The sequence below is a fragment of the Canis lupus genome, chromosome 22 (genome assembly GCF_011100685.1).
Source record: "Canis lupus familiaris isolate Mischka breed German Shepherd chromosome 22, alternate assembly UU_Cfam_GSD_1.0, whole genome shotgun sequence".
NCBI lineage: Eukaryota > Metazoa > Chordata > Mammalia > Carnivora > Canidae > Canis > Canis lupus.
Window position 1 is genome coordinate 16,458,777 of NC_049243.1, and position 20,411 is coordinate 16,479,187.

General features: G+C 35.9%; 1 protein-coding gene across 1 annotated transcript in view; it reads left to right on the forward strand.

The window, feature by feature from the left end:
* LOC119877415 (tudor domain-containing protein 3-like) overlaps positions 1-20,158 on the forward strand; it is an 87,634-nt gene extending 67,476 nt beyond the window's left edge. Inside the window, exons 9-10 of the mRNA XM_038570171.1 lie at positions 14,835-14,960; positions 19,902-20,158. Coding sequence (XP_038426099.1) covers positions 14,835-14,951 — 117 coding nt within the window. The 3' untranslated portion in view covers positions 14,952-14,960; positions 19,902-20,158. The remainder of the gene's footprint in view (positions 1-14,834; positions 14,961-19,901) is intronic.
* Positions 20,159-20,411: the final 253 nt, after the last annotated feature.

The window sequence follows — 20,411 nt, forward strand, 5'->3', positions numbered from 1 at the left end:
GTGTGTGTGTGTACATGCACGGAAGCACATGAAAGATACCAATGTTTAGAAAGCTGTGATAGTTACTAAATTGTTTGATTAGAGAACAAAATAAGGTAGGAAATTAAAGAAAAAAAGAAAACTTAAATCTCATGAGACCTCATCTATCTGTTGACCTATCCATCTATTACTGACTCATTCATGGAGAGAGATTTTCCTAACACGGACACTATTAAATGAGGAATTTTTTTTTCAATGCTCTTCTAAATTTTTTCTTGACACTTATAAAGAGTTGTCCCCTACTAGCTATAAAACAAAATCCAAATAAGAAACTAGGTAATCCTGTTAAGAACATATGCTCTTCATGATCATAGAGTTAATTTATCAATTATCATGGAATGCTCTTATTCTGGCATTGAAGAAGATAAGTCTTAATGGACATACCACACGACAGTATTGATAAAGTTTCTAAAAGAGTCTAAACAACATTTGGTCTCTCACTGAGACCAGAGACAGCTTAGAAAAATAGTCTGTCTGAAAGTTTATGCTTCTGAATGTGATAACACTGAAACAAACAGAGAAGCATAATACTATGAGGTTTATCAAATTATGAAATTAGGGAATATCTCTTGTTTAAAATGTATTATATAGTTATCAATTCTTAGGTAAAGTTAGAACATTTACAATTAAGTATACAACAGAATTATTTTTGTTAATCTAAGCTTCTGAGGATAAATATCTTGGAACATGTAATAGTTTGTATTGGTACATTTTACTGCTTTGTTATACTTTCCTTCTCAGTAGTCATGTTCTCTGGGGAGTTAATACTCCTTATCTGTAGATAGCAAGATGGGGAACGTTAACTCAAATGAATTTTACAAAGACAATTACTATATTTGGGAAGCTGGTAAGATTTGCCCCAGTAAAGAAGATTGCTTCTGGATTTCTTTCTTCATTGGAAGAAAAATGAACATGTTGCTAATTGTGACTGGATTTCTTAGCCTCTTTTTATATTATATCGGTTATTAACACCAATAACTGTAAGAATCACTTTGGAAATGTAAAGTGCCTCCTAAAGGCTCATTTAGCATTGTGTGTTAGGTTTTCAGCCTCTCAAAATCACTAGGATAATATAGTCAAACTGCTCGACTCAAAGCAGTGGAAGAAAAACTGTTTATGTTTTATGTGGCATTATAAAGAATAGAACTTTACACTTGTGAAGTAGTAATAATAGTGCACTTTATTGAACACTTAATTTTGCAGCCAACATTAGTCTAAGCTCTTTACTTCCATTAATTCATTTAAAGTATAGTAGCTGTTTATGGAGAGTGTAGCCATCTCAGGGCTGTTTGTTCCTCAATTGAGTCCTTCAGAGTAGATAACATTATGGATAATTTGTGTTTTACAGTAAGAATGGTAGCACCCAAATGTTATTATATCTACTTTATTAATTTCCTGATGTGTTTAAAATGCAAGTGAGGTGGAAAGCACTTGATTTTGATCTATTTATATAAATCTCGAAGAGGTTTCACATGATCAATCTAATTCTCTCCGTCAGCCTCTGCATACACTGGGATGTGCCGAGAGACCAACATAACCTGGGCAAGATATATAACCTTTGTTAACCTCACTTTTGTTTTCTCTTCTGAAAAATAGTAATAAAAAATATGCAATTTGATAGGGTCATTGAAAAGATCATAGTAGCTGCTCAGTAAACATTTTGTTCAGTCACTAAATAATTGAAATGCTTGGCAGATAGGTTCTTAATTACTGTTGGCACCACTTCTTCAGTTTTCCTTCAAAGCTTTGGAAAGAGCAGCTTCCGTTATTGTCCATCTCTTCAAAGTAATGTTTGTTGGCCCCGGACTGCAACATCAGCAGTTGCTGATTGGAACTTTCAAATCAAGAGTTGGGTATCCATCCCAAATTATCTCTCTTACAGGGAAACCCAAACTGCTTCTTTGCACCATCCTTTTCTTTAAATTAATTCCTTTTTCTTTTATATTTCCTTTTAAAACTTTCTTTTCTATTATAATGTTGCTAGTATAATGAACTTCTCTATTAGGATTCTTAAAATGCAGGCGTAAAATAAAAATCCATAAATCTTTTTAAAGTAAGTGAGTTTTTCCCACAAAATGAAAGAGCTGTGTTCCTTCAAGCTAATAGTATTGCCTGCAAAGTTATAAAAATTTCCATCACTTTCTTTATGCAAAACCATTTTTCTTCACACTTTTGAAGTACTGTTTGTAGCAGCCTTCATAAATTGGTGACTTCCGTTCTAGCTCTGACACAAAGCTGTTCAGCCCACCCTGCTGTCAGCGTACCTGCTGCTTGACATTGACAGGACTCTTGTCGAAACCAGGGATTGCATAAATTAGTGTTTAACCCTGGACGGGCTTTTCTCCTCATTTTGATTCAACTTTTAAAAGACTGTCATGTTCTTATTCATAGATAATGAAAGTGGAATTTGACTACCATCATACACTTTAGAACTTTCAGGGTTTATAAACTGTTAAGAATATCCTAAACTTTCCTAGTCTTACTTTTCAACAAGCCTTAATTATCCTCAGTTTTACAAATTCCTGTACAATAATGACATCATCACTGATTGTGTACTGTCCTTTTCTTCTAGTCCAGAGGATCTACTTGCCTTAGTTTTGTTTTTGTTTTTGTTAAGATTTTATTTATTTATTCATGAAAGACACAGAGAGGAGAGAGAGGCAGAGGCAGAGGCACAGGCAGAGGGAGAAGCAGGCTCCATTCAGGGAGCCTGACGTGGGACTCGATCCCAGGTCTCCAGGATCACGCCCTGGGTTGAAGGTGGCGCTAAACCGCTAAGCCACCGGGGCTGCCCTGTTTTTGTTTTTTAATAAGCAGCTTACATTGTGGTGGGGAGGGATGAGGTGGAGGAGAGAAGAAAAGAGTTTTAAGTTGCATAAGAGAAGTATACTTTAAGTAATCTTATGGCTGAATTTAGAATTTTTAAAAAGTTGATTGTTTCACCTTAATACTTTTCAGAAAAGTACATATTAAATGTTTGAAAAACCTAAGAAAATCTTTTGACTGTAATACTTCCTAGCTTGTCATTGTTCCACTGTGGCTCTATGGAACAGAGAGGAATAGCGTCATTCTTGTACAAGGAAAACAAAACACATATTTAATAGAAACAAACATTTATTATGTTCTCCCTTTGTGTAAGATAATAAGCAAATTACTCTCAAAAGTATATTATCAGTTTCCCTAGCCTGCCTTGAACATCTAAGACAGGGTTCCTCAATTTCAGTAAATCTAGATAGTATTATGGGGAATTATAATATGTTTAATAGACTCAATTAAATTGGGTGACATATATGGTCTAATTTTCCTTTACCTGAGTTGACAGAGATAAGTTCTCTCCCTTATTATTCTTGGAGAAAATCTTTGTGATGCCTTTCTCTTTCTTCAACCATCAAAAATGATTGAGAAGGTCTCCTAAACTCGGAAAGAGAATGATTTTTTTTTTAAAAGAAAAAGCTAACTCCTCATATACTGAACATTTTGAAATCTCAACATGAGGAAAAGAAATCCATAAATTTAAGCATACTGAGAGTAATTTATATTTCGATAACACTAAGATGATATTTATTTCTCTACTAAGTATTGAGGTAAAGGGGAAGAAATGGTTGAGAATGTGAAGATTAGAATCCTTCTCTTTAGAACTTGATTATAATTGGAACACTTACACACAGGTCCGTGTATAATGACCTGCATTAATTGGTGTAATATCTACAAGAACCCTATGAAATAATTTTTGTGTTCCCATTTTATACACAAGGAAGATGACAAATACTAGCTTCAGAGTCATGAAGTAACTTGTCTACAGTCATTGAGCTAGTAAGTCACAGAGCTGATATTTAAGTTTTGAACTCACTGACACCACAGTACGTGATTTTACATTTTACCTGTAAATGAAGATTAATGATACCAAACTACTTGAGGATTTTCATGGGAGTTTAATGAAATTGTGTATATAAAAATATTCAGCATTGCAGTAAGCTTGTGCTCAGTATGTGGTATACTTTTTTGATTAAGGTATCTTTCAAACATTTAGCTCATTCAATTTTAATTCTCATGAATTTAGAGAATTTTAAATAGATGAAGATGTATGTGGGTAGAAGTATCAGCTTATATTCCTGAGGAGGCTAGGCAGTATTTCACATAGGGCAGGGAAAAAAATCAACCTATTCCTTTCACCTACTATTCTGTTGCTAAGAGAGTTTAATCTCATACCAAGACCCCCTTTTCATCTTCTAAATTCCCTCAAATCTAGTTTCAATATTAAACTAATATTTTATTTTATTTTTTTAAATAATAAATTTATTTTTTATTGGTGTTCAATTTGCCAACATACAGAATAATACCCAGTGCTCATCCCGTCAAGTGCCCCCCTCAGTGCCCATCACCCATTCACCCCCACCCCCCGCCCTCCTCCCCTTCCACCACCCCTATTAAACTAATATTTTAGCCATCTATTTAGGTCTTACCCTTTTAGATGATAGTCCTCTAGTTTTCAGTATGCAAAAAATAAATAAAATAACTTGTCAGAAAAACTGACTTAATATTATAGTTACTCAGAGTATACCAGTGATAAATCTGTGCCAAAATGATATCTTTCATTAGTGTATGGATTTCAACTGTACTTAAATTTGAGATTTTGATTGGGGAAATAATTATTTCAAATACAGAATGACATAGACCTAGGAGTAGGTTGTAAGGATTTTGCTTGATGACAAGCGCAATATGAACAAGCAGTGATTGAGCAGCTGCTAAAAACATTAAGGTTAGATTACATTAATAGATTTATTTTTTTTAAAGATTTTATTTATTTATTCCTGAGAGACACAGAGAGTAGCAGAGACTAGACAGAGGGAGAAGCAGGTTCCTCACAGGGAGCCCGATGTGGGACTCGATCCCTGGACCAGGATCATGCCCTGAGCCAAAGGCAGAGGCTCAACCACTGAGCCACCCAGGTGTCCCAGATTACATTAATAGATTTATATAGAGTTTGCTTATCATGGGAAATAACAGTATTATGTTCCAAGCAGACCCTACTTGAAATATTGTTCTGAAAACTAGGTTACATGGAAGAGTAAATATTAAAATACATAAAGGAACAAAACGATCAAGATGATGGGAGATTCTGGAAATAATGGTATTTGACAAGTGATTCCAGGAGCTGAGTCTTTAGATTCTAGAAAATAGATGAAAGAGAGATATAATGCTTTTTTTAAAGTAGCTTAAAATCTTTCATATGGCAAAAGAAACAGGCTCAATGAGAAAATGTTAGTGGAAATGTAGATTTGTCCTTTCTTGTGCAGGACAGAGGTGGAGTTGGCTGCTTGAGGAAGCCTGAGTTCCAACAGAGTTCTCTGAGGGGGTAGGTGGTTCTTGTACTGCAGACATCAGATCACTGACTCCTGGGCTACTTCACATTTCTAAAACTGGCTTTGTTAGCTAGCCTGTTAATTGATTAGGGTTTCTAAATATCTGTTAACATTATGTTTCACTAAAGAGAAATATTTTTAGTTCGTTATGCAGACTTTGTTATTACGGGTTTTTAGGTGTGAATGGAATTCAAATGCAAAAATGATGTTCACCACATTGGGTGCTATCTGCTTTAAGATTTAAATGTTTAACTCTTCCTGTTAGTCTTACGTTCCTTTACTTTCACTAAAGGGGTGAAAACATCAGCAATGATTTTGTTTCTGTGTTATTAGGCATGACTATCTTTTTCTTATACTTATATGAAGCATGTCAAGTCATGTGTCCCATCCCCACTCCAACCCTTCGTGCTTTTTAAAGAGCTGGCCTATATTTTATCAATTTGACATGGAGATTTTTTTCTATCTTTGTTTCTTAAATATGTATTACAGGTCACTGTAGCATGCCTTAACTATTTGTCTCAGGTGGTCAATTACATAATGTGCATCAGGCTGACTTTTAGAGTAAGAAGTGGTCTGGCATGATGGTGCAGTAATTATTACTTTCAGAGAAAGAATGAGTTAACCTATCTTAAATTATGTTATATTAGCCTGCCCATTTAAGATGTAAAAATGATATAAATTATGAGAAGTGAAATGATTAACCACTTGTGATTAGTGCTCATATGTCTTAACCATAAAATATTCTAAAACATATTTCTTCAGTTAGCATATTTGAGAAAGCAGTTGCTTTTGCAAAGATAATTAGTGGGCATTGACCTGAAAACATAGTAACAGGCATAGATAGGCATTTTCTGTTATTAATCATTTTGCTGTACTTCCACTTTTTAAATAGTGTTTCTAACTGGTCCCTTTTTATAGCATTTACCAAAATTTCAAGGATATAATCTAAAGGCAAGATAGATATTCAAAGAGGCTGATGTTAACTTATTTTTGGCTTCCTCTTAAAATATTCAGATTTTATGCAAATAGTGTCTATAACTTTTGATTGATTTAAAAAATGCTTCTTTGCTAATTTCCTCCCCTTTTTTGGTTCTATTTGCCCTTTTTCTCTATAATTGAACAAAAAGACTTCCTCTCAAAGAAATAAAACCAGGGGTAACAACAGAGTGATTTAGAATATTAAAGTACTGGTTTTAGTGTATAGATAATTTTTTTAATTACCATAGAAATAAGAGGAAAGCAGATGGCAAGAATCTTTCTCCTTGCACTTACTCTTTCATTTGTTTTCAGTGGCTCTTCCACTTTCCTTATCTGTCCAAAGCAATTTGAGGAGTACTCTAGCAACAAACTTCCTGAATTTTAGCAAAGCCTGTGATTCTAGGTAGTTTAACAAAGTTTAATATACATGGCCATGTATATTATATTGCCAAATAGTTACTTACTTTAGAATAATAGGCAGTTTAAAGGCTTATTTGATAAACGCTTTTCAGGTATTACTTCATATGGTTCCCCATGTAAACCTATGAGTTCATTACTGTTTTCTGTGTAAGAAAATTGAGACCAAGAGAAATTGAGTAACATGCCTAGAAGTGGTGGAGTCTAAACTCAGACTCAGATCTGACCAAAGAGACTGAGGGCTCAAATACCAATGTATCTCTCAAGGAAATCTTTGAGTAGATTGGCATATCTGGAAACAGGATGTGCTCCCTGCCTTGATTTCTGGGCAACCTTAGAATCTATTTAACCTTTAGCTAAAACAGCCAATGAGTTTGAGAGAGGTATACATTCTTATGAAATATATGTTCATTCTTTGGACTTTACTATAGTATTTCAAAAAAGATTATGACCAGTAAATGATGTTTATGCTAGGACAGAGGCCTCAGGGCAGAGGCCATACCATTTACTTAAAAATGATCTTAAGCTAACCATTAGAAAAAATTAAAACTATCTGAAACAAAATATGTAAATATATACTATGTGATGCTGTGGAAAGAATTTTGGAACAAACAGTCCAGGGCTCTTATTCAGGCATAGCCACTTACATAACTTTGTGTAAATTACCCTGAGCCTTAATTTCTTCATATGTAGAATGATGTGCTTAAGTAATTCAAAACATCGTTGGAAGGATTAAATGAGATATAATACAAAATGCCAAACACATAGTGGAATAAACATTCATTCCCTTTTTCTGTATTCCAAGTTGTAAGCAAACTCAGGTGTGTTTTTGCATAAGAGACAATCTATATTTTTATCATTTGCAATTTGTTAAGGGTAACATGTTTACTAGTCTTTTTCATATTCTTGTAGTAAAAATAAGGATGAAGTGTAGTTCAATTTCCTTGAGTGCCTAAGCTGCCAAAAATAGCTTGTTTACTCTGTTTTGAAGAGTGGATGGTGTTAATGATATAAGGGGAAGGACTCTGATGAATAGTACTGTGTTTGCTATGCTGTCAATTAAACATCCAGCGTTCTTCTATGTTCAAGTTCAGTTGTCACTCAGGCTTTGCATTGGTTGGGAGAGCATAGAGTAGAATCCTTGAACTAGGTATTCACATGATTTCCTAGTATCTTCCAGAATCATCAACAGTTTCAATTTTTTTTATAGATTTTTTATTTTTTAAAGATTTTTTATTTATTTATTCATAGAGACACAGAGAGAAAGAGAGAGAGAGGCAGAGACACAGGCAGAGGAAGAAGCAGGCTCCATGCAGGGAGCCTGATGTGGGACTTGATCCGGGGTCTCCAGGATCACACCCTGGGCTGCAGGCAGCACTAAACCGCTGCGCCACCGGGGCTGCCCAATAGTTTCAATTTTTATGTAACTCTAGAAAATGTAGTTTTTTCTGAAAGGAGAAAATCAGAACCATATTGAAATGTCTCCTGAAATCCTGCATGATACAGGAATGAAAACATTGTATCAGCCATACATTTTAGGATAGTTGTTTAGTAATTAGATTTTTTTTTTTTTTGGCCTTGAATCATTGTTTTTCTTTTCTGCTATAAAATATGTTTATATAAATATTTAAATAAAATATTCTAGGACATGGTACATATTAAAGAGATGATCTTAGATCCACTGATTATAATTCCCCATTATATTTTATTCTCAAATGGTATTTTATTCAAAGTTTCAAAGACAAGGAAATTAGTCTATTATAAAATTTACTTATTTTGGTTATATATAATGACTTTCTCTTATGTTAATGAAACCTGAGATTTTTTTTCCCACTTAGGTATGGAAGGTGAGTTTTTTTTTATCAAGTGAGACATTTAGTTCATAGAAGTCAAAAGAAGGGTTTAGATTTTCTCTGTGATAGAAAGCAAAAGTGAAAAGGCCTCTGAACTCAGTCAGAGGCCTACGTTCTGGTTCCTATTCTTCCATCAGCTTACTTTCTTGTATTAATCAAGTCAGTCAATCCAGCTAGTTCCTAGTGTACAGCAGAGGTTGAAATGGGGGGGAGGGGTTAATGTTTGTAGCTTAGGGAGTTACAGAGCTGGAGGGGCTGAGGAAGAGCAAGTCAAGGGGATACTGCTTGCATACACTCACTCTAACCTAGGCCCACCTATATTATATTGAAACTCTATATAAAATTTCATATGAAAGAAGAGTATCACATTTACCCAAAATACAAATAATAATAGTCTTTAAAAATTTAATCTGCTCAATCAGGTTATCTCCAATTTCCCCTTCCAATTTTGAGATCTGTTATAACTGTATTCCTCACCCTCATTACTTGGAAGCAAGGTGAAGGGCAGACAGGACTATGAATCAGAAGACCTCTGTTTTAGCTCAGGTGGTGGTACTACTTACTTGCGCAAGTAATAGTTTCTTAGTTATTTGGATTACTCTTCTTTACAGAAACTTCCTGTTTTACAGTTTGTGGTTCCAGGCTACCACAAGCCTGGTTTACTTTGTCATAGAGCTATAAATATTCATTTGGAGCATGTTTCTTAAGATTAATTGGTAAAGTTCAGTGTTGATCATAATACATGATTCTTTTGGGCACAGATTTTATCCATAAACTTCACAGAAAATAAAAGCCAATCCAGCTTTTGCTTTCAACTTTTTTTTTTGCTTTCAACTTTAAGTTACTCCAATATAGTAGGATATTAGTATAATTTATCTAAAATAGATTACTTAAGAATATTTTAAGTTCTACTTTTAGGGTCCATTATGTGATTTTTTTGTTTTTGTTTTTGGATGGGACAGAGTTACTTTATTTTGCTGTTTGGACTGAAACATAAAATCAAAGGTCAAAGTTTTTCAGTGAGGACAAAGAGGAAATGTTATGAATATCCAAGGTATAATCAAAATTAAGTACAGCCTAGAACCAATTCAGAAAGCTCAATAAACTTCAAAGTGGTTTTCACACATTAATTAATTCTCATGGCATCCCAAGGATGAAAGAAACTTAATTGTCATATCCTAGTTACTGATAACCACAAAAAGAAGAATCTGAATGGATTGAAAATGTGCCAATTTAAATAAGGCAGGTCAAGAATTATTCATCAAATATTAAGGACCTACCATATCACCAGCACTCTACAAGGCACAAAGTATCCCACTGACATGGCCTATTTTACTGCCTGTTTTGTTTTTGTTTGTTTGTTTGTTTGTTTTAACAGACTTTGGTGGGTTTTTTTAGAGCAGTTTTAGATTCCTCTGAAAGGAGGGTATAGAGACTTCTCATATGCTCCCTGCCCTGCTGCACACGTAGCCCCCACATTACCAACATCCCTGCCAGAGCAGTGCATTTGCTGTCATTGATAAATCTACGTTGACACCTTATTGCCCGGAGTCCATAGCTTACATTAGGATTCAACACGTTTGGGCAAATGTGTAATAACACATATTTACCATAATAGTATCATAACAGAATGGTTTCACTGCCCTAAAAATTCCCTCTGCTCTGCCTCTTCATCCTTCTGTTCCCCATAACCTTGGGCAACCACTAATCTTTTCATTACCTCCGTATTTTCCCCTTTATTATGTGATGTTTTGGGAAAGCAAGTTTGTCTTTCACTTTGGCCTAGGTGTTGTATTAAAATTAGTTTATATTTCTATAAACTGACTACACAAGCTCACCAGGCAAGTAAAAGGTAGCCTGAAAATTCAGAGTGAGTAGCTCATTTGTGAGTCACTGAAGGAGATATCTACTCGTGAGTATTTCATTGTTCAAAATATCCTAAATGTCAAGGCCCAGTGTTGAGAGGACATGGTATACATTTCATATGCTGGATCATGTATTTTTGTAGCTACAAACTGTTAGAAGGAACTGACTAGAAGAAACGTTACTAGATTATGCACAAAATAGCTATTAAAGGACGTATCACAATATTAAGTTTTTTCTAAGTTCTTTTTTTTTTTTTTTTTTTTTTTTTTTTGTGAAGAGAATGGCCATCCCTGCTTCCTACTCTCAGCAACCGAATAATCTCTGATTGTCTCCTCAGAGTTACAGCTGTGGGAAAATCCTGAAGAAATGGTAATTTAAGACAAGATAATATGAATGTGTCACTGGCACAGAGGAAAATGTAGCATTGTGGACAAATAGAGACCCCCGCCCCCAGCAAAAGTTCCATAGAGATGTGGGTCAGCGTTTAAGGCCTTAGAGGCAGAGGCAGAAGAAATGTTCCAAAGGAAAAAGTGGAAGGATGGCAAACCCAAACTTCTTGAATTTCAGAGTTATTTTCCAACCTACCCTGGCACTTCAGGTTTATCCTCCTCACTCGGGGCCCTGTTAGCATTAGGACTGGATAAGTCTTTGTTGCCTGGGCTTTTTTTTTTTAAAAAAAAAAAAAAAGAGAGAGAGAGATTTTATTTCTGTTTATATATTCATGAGAGACACAGAGAGAGAGAGAGAGAGAGAGGCAGAGACACAGGCAGAGGGAGAAGCAGGCTCCATGCAGGGAGCCCGACGTGGGACTCGATCCTGGGACTCTAGGATCACACGCTGGGCTCGAGGCAGACGGCTTAACAGCTGAGCCACCCAGGCGTCCTGTTGCCTGGGCTTTGTTGATGCTTAGCAGCATCCCTGGTCTCCCCCTTAGATGTAACAATTCCCCCACTCCCTGTCCCCTCAGTTTGTAACAGTCAAAAATATCTCTAGACCCACGAGATGCCAGTAGCACCCCTCAGATGTGTCTCCAGACAATGGCTAATGTCTCTTAGGGGGCAAAATCACTCCCAGTTGAGAACCACCGATCTAGCACTTTCCTTAAAATACTGGTTTGTATGCTTAATTGCACTTCACCTTGAAGAATAGAGAACCCAGCTTCTATTTAAATGTTACATATCTTTTACTGAGTTATGCTCCAGGTTCCAAGTGACCGATTTACAATGAGCTTTTGTACCACAGCTCATTTATAAATGAGGGAGTGTGTATTTGTGTTCTCACTCCAGGTATAGTATACGCTAATGAGAGAATGAAGGGGATACACAGAAAAGATATTGTGACCCGTCAGACGTGTTTTATAGATGAAGTTGTACATCGCCTTTTTACATTGGTGCTGGGACTTTTTTGTTTTCTTCAAAATATTTCATTCATGCTTAATGTCACAAGATTATTGCCATTTTGTATCATCTCATTAAAAGGAGCAATACGCTAGTAAGTATTGGTATGAAAAGATGGTGCATAAATATTCAAATATTAGTTATTTAGTATTTTTGAACCAGGTTTAGGTGGACAAAAATTTGAGTCCCAATAACTAGTTCTGAATCTCAAATGTTGGGTGAAGATAACATGGATCAGTTTCATTTTATGAAAGTTATCACAAGTTTTTTAAAGAATCTTAACTGAGAGTCAGAAACAAAATGGCCCTGGTCTGGACTCTTCTTTGAATAAGCTCTGTGACATGGGAAAGTGAGCTCACCTCTCAGGGTTTAGAGATTCCTCATCTGTCAGGTCTAAGGCAAGGGACAGACCATATGGCCTTCCAGGACTATGCCAGCTCAAACACAGTGTCAGATTTTTAAAAATATGTTCATGAACTATAAAATTCATAATTTTTTTTTTTAGTTTTAAATCCGTTACAGAGTAGCAATACGTAAAGGAAGGAGATAAGTTAGAAGGAAGAACTAGGTATAAATGTCATTCATTCAAAGATGACTCCAAATATACTCACCTATTAAGTTGAGCTGTGTATTATATAAAATGGAAAGGTATTCCTTCAGTGCTAAAAATTACTAGCTGTGGACTATAGGAAGTAGTTTCTGTGGGTGACCGGGTTTGCCCTCAAGTATTCTGCAAGAGGAATATTTAAAAGTTAAAAAAGCAAGATTGTGCCTTTGACAATAACTGAAAACCAAGCTGTCAGAACCATTTTTATTTTTTGCTTCTACTTTGTATAAAAAGATTGTGAAGACATCAAATAATGTTAAAGAAATCTCATGGTCAGTCATCTTTATAAAACCATTTAATTGGCTCTGGCTGGTATAGTCTGTGAATCTTTTAAACACAGTAGAGACAGCTTTTCAAATAGCTATGTCATATTATATAAATCCAGCTCACTCAGCAAATGTAGTTTCCTACCTTTAATAGTGTTTTTTTATTGATAAAGTATAGATTTTTAGATGTCCTCTCACCAGTGCTGCGCTGGGTGTGAAGAAAAAAAAATTTTGATTCTAATTCCTCAAATACTTACTTCATCTACTACAGTGGCAAATATATTTTCATTCTTCTTAGTTAATATGCAAAGCTTCAAATGTTGTCATATGTCATAAAATTAAATAGCTCCTTTTCAAATTTAGCTATAATATTTGACAGTCATCATTCAGAACAGTGACCAGAATAATAAAAAATAATTCTCTCCTTTCCCGAACACTTTTTAATTTTTCTTACTGCATTTAATTGCTTTACTAAATTATAGACATAATATCTGACACTTCTAACTGTTTTGAGGTTGGTTATTAATGAAAGGGGCATAGAGAAAGGAGAGCTAATCTGGAAGTTTGTCTCTAAAATGCAGTTATTGAGTGATGTTGATATATGGTCAAATTTCTCCATTCTCTTATTTAAGCGATGATGGCCCCTTAAGGATGTCATTAATTTGGGGCTGTTGGTTTATTTCTTTGACATGCAGACTGAGATGTAAAGATTTAAGCAGTTGCATTTGAATCGAAATCCAGGTTTGCCTTAGAAGTATCAGGACAAAGTCAGAAAGTTTCCCTGGGCTTCAGGGTCCTTTGTATAAAATTGAAATAATGATTCTTTCTTACAAATACCATGGAGGATGCCTAATAATGAGAGTTATGTTCGTGCCAAATATTAAATATCATTTCTAAATGATAGGGTTTGATCAAATTATCTTAGCATCTTTCTGCTTCTCTCAGGTAAAATTGCAGTAGTTGGATCTGTAAAATTTGAAGAATAGAACTCAGTCTCTTATAACTTCTTATGTTATTAATAGGGTTAAAGGAAAGCAATCTTTTGGGAAAGACCCAGAGATAATGTGAGGAGGAGGAAGAAGAGGGATACATTTTCAAAATGATGCAAATTATTGTGCTCTGATAATTCAGTTGGAATTTAAACCCTACTTTTGAAATAGATGCTGTTTCTTTCATAAACAAAACTGAGAGCCAATTTTTTTCTGTCTTTAAAAGGGAACATACTTCATAGCTGCATTAATTTCAAAATACTAAAATAACAGGGTGGCAGCACTCAGTAAGAAACCAGTGTGGCTTTGGCTACATTTCTGTTGCTTCTAAGTTCTTTTCAAATATTATAATTAACTGTATTCTTTCTGCTGTTTAATCTGCTTATCCTAATTTTCCATGCTATTCCTCAAGCTGATAGATGTATCCCCTCAGTAAGAAAGAAAATGAGAAGAAAATAGTTTGTGTCTTACTGTGCCGATTGCTATGTCTTGCATGAAGCTTTCTTTATATGTAAATTGTATTTCCTCTTCATCCCAATCCATTATTTTTTCCTGTCTCTAGATGTAAGGTTCTTAACGATGTTGGAGATTTCATCAGATGAGGACAGACAGCTGGTGAACGTTCTCTGGCTCTTCAACCCCTTTTCCATATCTTACCAAAATCCCTTTCCATGACAAATACCTAGAAATATTTAGAAGTCCAAATATTCAAGAAAATTTTTGTTATAATGCTTGCTTTTTTGTGATTTCACCCCCTTGTGTCAAGTCATTTGGTGAGATAATCATGCTATTATGTGGAAATAGTTTCCTTTTCTTGAATTAAATTTGATTCTAATCTTACCACTGTCAAGTTCATTCTTCTGTTATCAAGGACCAAAAGAGTTTTAACAATGTCCCCCCTTTTTTTTCCTTCCCCTTGCTTCCCTCTGTTATAAAAGTTGACAGATGTGAATCCCAGGGCAGCTTAAGAGGCATATCAAAATCGGCACCATAAAGTATTTAACTTAGGAAACTTGGAGCTATTCTGAACGTGTTTAAATCACTACTCTTTACAAATAGGAGGAAGAAGCCACCTATGACCAAACGCTTGAGTTCCGTAGAGGAGGTGATGGCCAGCCAAGAAGATCCACTCGGCCCACCCAGCAGTTTTACCAACCTCCCCGGGCCCGGAACTAATATGAGAAGGTAAAATTGGCATTGTGAGATGGTTTCCGTATAAAGAACAATGCTATTTATGTTGAATATGTGGGTCCAATTGTTAATATTTTGTAATAATATAATAGAAAAAAACGGATGTTTCACACCTTTCAATTATAAAGTATGTAAGATTATACCATAGTTATAAACTACTTTTCCACCAAGCCTTTCCCCACAAATGCTACCTGTAATGCCCTTTTTTCTCTGTACCCACTCTCTTCTATGGGAGGTGATACCAATCAGTAAAATGTCTTTAACTTTGAAAGCAGGAAGAAAATAAAAGGAAACAAAGGATAATCACCAACTTGTATAATTGAGTTTTTTATTGTTTAATTAATTTCGATCCTTTTTAGAAAGAGGAAATGTTTCATATTATATTTTCAGGAATTGGGTGAAGATAATGTGATTGCTTACAGAGATGGGGTTTGGGGGCCCTATGCTATCGATCCAGAAACTTTCATCTTAGAGTTTCAGAGAGTTGCTCTCTGAAAATCATTTTCAATAGGAAGGATGAGAAATATAACGAAGTCAGGATATTATGAGACCAATCTAAAGCATCTCATTTTGATCAACAAAGACCTTCTTTTTTTAATGTTATTAGGAGGAAATACTTTTGTCATCTTTAGTAACATTTCTATTTTTTCATTATGTCCAGACTTTTGAATATTTTCAGAGTTTTCCAGTTACAGTTTTTGTTATATATTACTATAAAGACTATGAGAGTATTTTAGACCTAAATATTTCTTTTTTTCTGAGTCTTTTCTCAGTAGCAAGACCATTGAGAATTTTTAAGAAACTGTTCTCAATTTCTCATTTCAGCTATTCATTTTGCAAAGGCTGTTATCCATATTGTATTTTCCCCCTACTAAGTGACCCTCTCAATTTTTCAAACCAGCTGTAAGTTTTTAGCACTTGAAATGCAGCTAGTCTGAATTGAGGTGCTATAACTGAAAAATACATATCAGATTTTAAAGACTTAGGTAAAAAAATAAAATATCAGTAATTTGTATTATGTATTGAAACAAGAATATTTCTGATCAGTTGGATTAAATATGTTATTAAAGTTAATTTCCCCATTTGTATTTTTTTAAGTGACTAATGGAAAATTTAAAATTGCCCATGTGTCTCCCATTGTATTTGTGCTGGGCAGCACTGTCCCAGAGTCTTAGATGTCCTTCAGTTTTCCCCAAACTCCTTCACTGGTTGCAAATTAGCTCTGCCATCCTAAGTGAAGGAATGTTTTCTTCTATGTTCTAGTCCTTAGCTCCTTATGTAGCAGCCTGCCAGGAGTGGAGGTCTCATGTTAACTCGACTTCCATTTTACCTGAGCCGGCCAGCGTTGCATCTTCTTCATCTCATCACTGGCTTTTCTTTGTGCTTAATACAAGGCCATCATGTAAACAGACGTGACCTACTGTCCACAGTACTATAGAAGAACTACTTCACGACTTTGGGCATTTTTCTGTAGCAAGCACTGACCAAAGCAGAATCAAAGTACATGTAGGACCTTCACAACTTTCCATTGTGCCAGACTGAACGCTCACTTTTAACATATATTCAGCATGCTTACAATTAAATTACTCTCAGGGCGAACGAAAACTGAAAATTCCCTCTTAGCTTTCCAAGCATGTCTAAATTGGTTAAATCAAGGTTTTAAAATAAGGCGGAAGGTTCTCAGCTCCCTGATTGCTATAGTGCAGTGTTTGCCTAACAGGAGATGCAGGACTAGGACTTGTCCGTGATATCCTGAGGCTGCAGAAGAGAAGCTGCATAGGGCCTGAAGTAGAGGCGAGTTGGGGATCGGAAAGTAAGGCTGCAGCCTGAAGGCTGGAACTACATCCTCTCCACCCTTTGGTTTTTCTTCCATACGTTTTCTAGATTAGGCTTCCATGGAAAATTTCCTCTGAAAAAGAATGTACTGCTTCAAGTAAATCAGAAACCATAGCTCCGTGGTAATTGTAGTTCATCAATATCTAATACCACAATGCAGGCTGCCCCCAGTCAGCTGAAACATCACAACATTAGTGGTTTTCTGTTTTCTCTGAGTTAAAACATCCCATTTTTCCCAGATGCTTGCTTCAAATTGTACTGTTGACGGAAGAGATGTGTGACAGAGATGTTGGATTCCTGACATTGATAAGAAGATTAATTTTGCTGCATGGGGGATAAATGTGGGGGGGGGCAGTCTTGGGATGTTATCACTAAGAAAACCTCACTGCAAAATCTACTCTGAAAAATAAATAAGTAAAACACATATGCTCTTGGTTGAAAAAAAATTTTAATTTTTATTCAAACATCAAAAATTATGAAGTAGAATTCTTTTTTTTAGTATACTGCCTTTGAATGAGAGGTTCACCAGTAATAAGAATTACTCTTCTTATTCTTGTCACACAAGACAAGAAGAATTACTCTTCTTATTCTTTCACACAAGAAAATAACCAATGTTATTTTCTTCTTGAGAGAAAAGATTTTTTTGTTTCCTCATTCCTGGTTTCCATTAATTCAAGTGTTAAAAAAGAAGATATCCATTGTAGCCTGCCATTTGACTTCCAGCAAATATAAGTATGAATTCTAATATATGCTGAAATTTTTCTTAGGTTTTGTTATCTAAAATTATTCAAGATAGTAAGAAACACTTAAGGCACTTTCTATTCTCACTTAAAAACTGTAATTTCATAGTCATACTTTTTTTTAAATAATATTTTGGGTACTTTGCTAGGTGATGAATGACACATAGTACCTGTTCAGTCAGTGTTTATTAAATAAGTATATTTAAATAAATTCTTGGTGTGTAATTTACACATTCTTTGATTGTCCTAAAAAGTTTTCTTTACAAGCCCTCTATCCCACCACCACCTCCATACGTCACCCGAAGTGGAGAGGGAGTTGGATTCTATTTGGTCTTGGTACTAAGCATATCATCAGTGACTAGCAAAAGCAAGAGATACCTGGGAGTCCAAGCTAGGTGTTGGGGAGCAATGTGGGGAAATAGGACCCAAGTATGAGACTTGAGAGAGGGCCCAAACTCCAAACTTTTAGTTCCTGCACTTGTCATAATTGTCCCAGATAACTCAAAAATATGTGTAGCTATGGACAGAGGAATTATACATAGTTCTTTAATCAGTGAAACTGACCCAAATTGCATGCATTTGAAGAGGTTTCTGACATGATTGGAGTCCTGGGAACCAGATCCCAACTAGTAGGGGCAGGCGTTGGGAATCAATGTGAAGCTTCATTGTCAGGGTAGGGTAGAGATGTCTGAGGAAATTCTAAAGGCCGAGGAACACTTAAAGAAGGGGAGAAGCCGAGTTCATAGCAAGCAGCTTCCAGTGGCAACAGTAGCGTATGTGAACCCAAACAGTAGATGTTTAACATAGTTACTGGTGGTGACACAAGAGTGCGGCTTTAGCTGCATTAAGAGTTTGGTGTGTTTGGTGACCATAAACTTCTGAATAAGAGTAATATGATCAAAATTAAGCTTAGGCTATATTGCTGCCGTATATAGAGTGGATTACAGCCCCAGGAGGGAAGGACACTGAGAATGTATTGCTGTAGCCGAGTTGAGGAGTCCTGCTGTGAAAAGAGAAGTAGGAGGCCTGTGTGGGAAGACTCTGTAAGACACATCAGCATGAAGCCCCCTGGGGCCACCAAAGTTAAGACTCAACGGGGAAAGCAGTTTAATAAATGTTGAGTCGCTTTGAATATTCCGTTCTAGTTTCTTATTTGTCGAGAGACCCATCTTCACAATTTCACATATCAATGTGAAACCTTGAAACCAAGAGCCACGCATAGACTACTATATAAATGTCATGACTTTATTTCTAAAATCCAGGTTTTGACACCATTTTCAGCTAGGAAAAGATACTTTTCTAAATGTCTTTTTTTTTTTTTAAACAATCTGGTTGAGCGTCCCTTTGTAAAACTTTTCAAATCAAGGTCAGAGAAATGATTGCTATAAAGATAGCTGTCGCAGAACCCCCTGGTGCCAGCAGGATAGGCATTATGTGAGGATAACAGTACCCAGAGCTCTTCATTTTCCTAGCAGGGGACTATTTACTTCTGAAGACATATGAGCTGTTTGTATGCAGCCCAGGGCACTCTGCTGGTCCCTGCCCAAGCATTCGTTCATGCATGCAGCTGGAACACAACTATGGCAGACAGGCTTCTCTCCCCCTTCTCTTAGCTCTTTCTATTGTCACCATTCAAGGTGGTTCAACTAGAGTGATGCCCAGTAAAGGTTGGGAGCAGACAGGAGCAGGTAATAGGCTCACATAAATTACCGTGCAGACTAAACTGGCCCAAAAGTGTTCAAAGGGGAAATGGAGGTAGGTAGGATGGGGAGAAGCGGCCCACTGGCAGACTGCAGCTTTTCCAGGTCATCCTGTGTTAAATACCATGTAGTTAATTCAAATTCCTGAAGTTGACGTGCCAGCAATAATGAGGCTCACAATGATAGAGATGTACTCTTAAGAATTTCTAGAAGACAAATTACTTTGAAAGATTTGCTTTAAAAAAAAAAAAAAAAAAGAGGGATCCCTGGGTGCCGCAGCGGTTTGGCGCCTGCCTTTGGCCCAGGGCGCGATCCTGGAGACCCGGGATCGAATCCCACGTCGGGCTCCCGGTGCATGGAGCCTGCTTCTCCCTCTGCCTATGTCTCTGCCTCTCTCTCTCTCTCTCTCTCTCTCTGTGACTATCATAAATAAAAAAAAAATAAAATAAAAAAATAAAAAAAAAAAGATTTGCTTTTTGTTTATATATTGATTTATAGAAATTATGTTTATAATTAGCAGTATCCACTTGATTCTACTTGAGATCTATTAATATTTATACAAATGCTTACATTCACATATGTTTCAGTAGAAGTGTATCTTGACTACAGAAAAGCCAATTTGAGGATTCAATCTCACTTTCCTCTTCTCTTTTAAATAGAGTCTTTGTGAAGAAAGGAGCCATTGACTGGTCAAAACCTGTTGATAGACTTCCTACTTTCCCTCCGGAATAAGGTGCAGCCGTGATGAATATTACTATTGGAGAATCGAAAAGCAGATTTTAGAGGGGAGAAAAATCCAGCTAACGCGAAGAATGGGAAAAAAAAAAAAAAACTAAGTTAAGTAAAGCAAGTACCTTTTAACAGTGAAAGAGAATTTTTTCTTCTGCCATCAATAAAACCAATGCACTGTTATATACATTGTTTTACTGTATGTTTTATTTGCTGAACAGTATCTTTCTTGTTGGTCTGGTGTTAACCCCATAGTATAGAATAGAACAGCAGTCCCAGGATACTGAAGTCCTCCCCACCACTATTATCACAGAATAAACTGACTGACACAGCTGGCCACGTTTCCTGCAAAAACAACCTGCAACTGGATAGCAGTTCTTAGTAAGGTGAGAGCTGCTAAATACGTTAGGAAAACATATTTAATGTTTGAATATACTGTT